This window comes from Gavialis gangeticus, unplaced genomic scaffold (assembly GCF_001723915.1).
Source record: "Gavialis gangeticus isolate Ggan-Ray unplaced genomic scaffold, GavGan_comp1, whole genome shotgun sequence".
In the NCBI taxonomy this organism is placed as follows: Eukaryota; Metazoa; Chordata; order Crocodylia; family Gavialidae; genus Gavialis; species Gavialis gangeticus.
In genome coordinates, this window is record NW_017729022.1 from 129,413,580 (window position 1) to 129,418,110 (window position 4,531).

The following is a 4,531-nucleotide window of genomic DNA, read 5'->3' on the forward strand; positions in this document are numbered from 1 at the left end:
TTCTGTGGAATGTTCACGATTCTAGTGTTAATTCTGAGGAAGATTCAGGCAGCAGGCATAATGTATTGCCACTGCTGATACTGGCCCTCCTCTTGCGATTCAGTTGTGTGCCAGGTTTTTTAGTAAAATTATGGAGCTGATTTGGTGATCTGCCCTGCCCGTTCAGGGTGTTCTTCTGGTAGAGCAATCCAGGCTCTGACAGTGGATAGTATTGAAACCCTTGCCTTGCTGCTCTAGGTTTTTTTTTTTTTCATAATGGCATTTTTGGAATAGGATATTGTGGGCTTCTCATTTACTCTGAACCTCAAAATGTTCTGCTGTTCAAACCTTTGGAATTGAGAAACTCATAATTCACTAGAAATGTTACAATTGGGGAAAGGTTTCCTCTTTGCAGAACGCACTACTTGTTCAAAATCAGCTGCAAAACTTGTGATACCTGAGCTGGAAGCTCAGATTACTAGTTTGAGTTTTTAGGGAGTTAAACTCAGCGTGGCGATAGTGTTTTCTTTTACTTGGGACTCTGAAATTCCTTCACTTGCAGGGCAGAGTTGTTCTTGATGCTGCTTTTTTTTTTTTTTTTTTTTTTACACACACAAATACTCCAGTGATTCCTACATGCTATTGCTTCTCCAAAGAAAGCACAGAAGCATCACAGGTTGGAGGAGACCACAGAAAGGTTTGGGGTGGAAAAAAATGTGGATTTCCTAAATCTAGGGCAAAAGAGCTGTACAGATGGTCAGGACAGTCTTTGCAACTAAAGTTTACGTGGAGTCACTGTAAACTGCCTAAGTGCTGCTTGTCTGATACAGGGTCTTCTTGCTCTGGGTGACTACATGAATGTCCAGTGTCATGCCTGTATCGGAGGGACTAATGTTGGTGAAGACATTCGAAAACTGGATTACGGGCAGCATGTCGTTGCTGGGACCCCAGGCCGTGTGTTTGGTAAGGAGAACAGTGGGAGTTTATACCAGGTCTTGCTTCGTACCAGAGATGTATTAAAATTGTTCAATATGAGTTTTGTACTTCAGCTTGTTCAGCCCATGGAAACATGAAATGGCCATTTAGAGGGACGTCATAAATATAAAAGTACCTGGTCTGTAACTCATTACCGTCTGGGAATAATAATTCATGAAAAACAGGAGAGAGGTTTTATGTCTCTCTCTTTCTTTTGGGTATGACAAATTTTACTTCTCTTGTTGCTGTGTGTAGATCCGCTCAGGGGAGAGAATATCTTTTACTTAGGAGGATGTTGTTGTGACAGTGCCTCAGATGCAGTATGGAGCCCAAGGGAAGAGACTGGAAAAAAGCAGCTTGACTGTTTCTGGCTGACCAGCCTTTGTAGCATGGTTTTGGAATATGATTTGCAGCAACTTGGTGCCACTGTAAACTTGGCTGCCGGTGCCCATTTTTGGCCAGCTCAGCATGTAGTTCTAACTTTATTTTCCTGACAGTTCTAATTTTTTGCTGCCAACTTGGCAACACCGGAAACTGCTCCTCCATTAGGGCAGGAGTGGGTGGAAGCACTACATGCTTCTTACTAGCACTGTGGTATGAGTAAAGGCTCTCCCTTGATACAGTGGGAAAGCCCATAGTCACCACTCACCCTCATACATAATCCAGAGGTGACATCCTGGATCCCTGCTGGTGCATGAGATGGGTCCTAAAGGATGTGCACACATTGTGTCCAGCTACAGTTGCTTGGTTAGCTGCCATGCTACAGTTAGGCTGTGATTTGCTTCCTCTTTGAGAAGGAGTGGCTTACATCACAAAACTAGTGGTGTCCTGAGACCCAGAATATTGAATTCTCAGAAATGAAAACTGTTTAACTGTGGGCATGAGGTTCCGTGCCTCTGGTGGCTGGTTGTAATGCACAGTGCAATCTCGCAGATATGATCCGTCGCCGAAGTTTGAGGACGCGGGCTATCAAAATGTTGGTTTTGGATGAAGCGGATGAGATGCTCAATAAAGGTAAGTATGAATGTGCTGTGTGCTCTCCCCAGCCTTGCTGCCCCCAGTCTCCAATATGCAGACAGCCAGCAATTCAGCTCTTAAAAGAGTGTGATACTTAGCACATTTTGCTTCATGGAATATAAGCCCTTATAAAAAACACGAGACCTGTAACTGAGCCCTTAGCAAAGCCTTCCTCACTGGAATGTCTGTCTTACACCAAATCTAGGAGGTTGGCAGAGTGGGGGCTGGAGTGAAGTTGTTTGGGTGAGTTGTGAGTGCAGTACCATCTAATCTTCAGCATAGCCTTAGTCCTGAATTCCCAGTGAACCCTTGTAGACACAGTGCTTTCAAAGGAGTTGAAGGTGTCAACAGGGCTCTGCTGTCTGGTTTGCTTTGGCAGGCTTCAAGGAGCAGATTTACGATGTGTACCGGTACCTGCCTCCAGCTACACAGGTGGTTCTTATCAGTGCTACCTTGCCGCATGAGATCCTGGAGATGACCAATAAGTTCATGACGGACCCTATTCGTATCCTAGTTAAACGGTGAGTGACGTTGCCAGCAGAAGAGCAGATCTGGGTTCTGCTTGTCTGATACAGGGTCGTCTTGCTTCTTTCACTAGGTTCCCACTGATCTCACAAATAGAGTTTCTTCTGGAACTGAGGGCTCTTGAATGTGAGCTTTTTTGAAGTATTTCTTTCTTGGATGAATAAAGGAAGGCCCCTCCCTACCACAAACCTCTTCCCTCCACAGCTCTTGTAGCTTTATTCTGTCCTGCTTCCTCCTTACTTCGTGTAGCCTTGGGATTCTCTCTGCTGTCCTCGCACACAGTCCCTCTTTCACTCTTGCCCTGCCTTCTCTTGCTCTTCCAGGAAAGAGGACCATCTCTGTCTGTAGTTTGTGATGTACAAGGAAGGGAGGCTTCCCCTTGGAAGTACTTGGGAAGCCAAGTCTTGTTTTTTGCTGGTAGCCTACTGGAGAGCTCTTGGATTTCTTGCGTCTTAAACATCAGAGACCTTTTGATTTCCCAATATGTGTAAGAGTTCCACAGGTAGCAGCCAAGCCAGAATTGTGAGCAGTCTGACTTTGGGTCCCTTTCATCTGCAAAGGTGTTTCTGGTGATGTGGGTATTGCACTAGTTCCCAGAATTTCCCTTTTGAGAATTGCTAATTAAAAACAGTAGGAATGGAAAATATCACCTTGTGGGTCCCATATGCATTGTTAATAAGACACGAGCTCAGATCTTTGTTTCACTGGTCCCTTTTAAGTTCCTACTCAAAGCAGCTCCCTGCCGGGACTTCTCGGAACCACGGCCTTCATACAGGCCTGAAATCTCATACATGTTACTCATGCAGTCATGACCCTCAGCCTCCTCTCCTTGCATGTGTTGCAGCTCCCTACTCTTGTCTTAAATCTTGATCCTGTGAGACTCCTTTCAGCATGAGGGCCCCTTACTTCTGTGGAGTCCATCTTGGGTGCAGAGACCTCTTCCTGCATTACAGTTTGCAAACCTGCAGTCTCTGAACTTCTGGGCAGGGTCTCCATCCTTTCAACATTGCAGAGTGCCAGACCAAGGCACCTTAGGCAGCCCTAGGGCCCTGCATTCCTGAAACACTAAGAGATTATTGTGCACAAGATGGTGTGAGTGCTTACAAACTATCCAGAAGGTTTAAATGTATTGTTCTGATTTCTGTCCTTATTGGCTAACTCAAAAACTGTTATCTTTTCTCTTGGCAGTGATGAACTGACTCTAGAAGGAATCAAGCAGTTTTTTGTCGCCGTGGAGAGGGAAGAATGGAAGTTTGACACACTATGTGATCTGTATGATACGCTTACCATCACACAAGCTGTCATCTTTTGTAATACCAAAAGGAAGGTATGGTGAGAACATGTAGGGGGTGTTGTGCTTAGCTGTACAATAGTGGCTATGCTATTTCTCCTGTGCATTGTGGGTAGACAAGTTGTTAATCATGGGAATTGCTGATCTCAGCAAGTCCTCTAGTTTTAAAATGCAGCCACCGTGCTTGGCAGTTAGTTTTTAATACAACAAGCCTTGCAAAGCTGAGATCAGGGGAAATTCCACTTCAGCATGAGGGATCTAGTTTCTAATTGCTGCAGTGCAAATTCTCCCTAGCTCTGCTCTCCATCTCGTCATGCCCTCTGGCCCTTAATCACTCTGACTGCCTGTCCGTTCTGACCATCCCTGGAACAGCCCACAGTGCAGCTGAGCTGCTCAGCTTGCTTTGTAACTGAAGGACTTGGCTGTGCTCTTGACCTGAGATTGACTAAAGGCATACAGACCCCATCAAAAGAGCTCTGTTTGTTCCTGAATGGAGGGTGGTTTAGCTGGTTCATGGAATTGAAATGGAAATGGAGCTGTGTGCCTGTTTGAGATCGGTTTCCTCTTAAGTTGGTAATGGGCTAGTGTTGACCCCAGATGTGTCCTAGGGATCAAGGAAAGTTTGAGAAGTCTGTCCCACCAATATCAAGCTCTTTGTAAAATACATTTTAAATAACTTTTAATAGGAAGTTTTATATTAAATTATAAATAGTAGTGTGTTATCACGCGTACACTAAGTGGGAC

General features: G+C 44.8%; 1 protein-coding gene across 1 annotated transcript in view; it reads left to right on the forward strand.

Moving 5' to 3' along the window:
* EIF4A3 (eukaryotic translation initiation factor 4A3) overlaps window positions 1–4,531 on the forward strand; it is a 24,016-nt gene that overhangs the window by 10,254 nt on the left and 9,231 nt on the right. Inside the window, exons 5-8 of the mRNA XM_019516172.1 lie at window positions 810–942; window positions 1,888–1,968; window positions 2,351–2,492; window positions 3,685–3,823. Of these exons, the coding sequence (XP_019371717.1) occupies window positions 810–942; window positions 1,888–1,968; window positions 2,351–2,492; window positions 3,685–3,823 (495 nt within the window). The remainder of the gene's footprint in view (window positions 1–809; window positions 943–1,887; window positions 1,969–2,350; window positions 2,493–3,684; window positions 3,824–4,531) is intronic.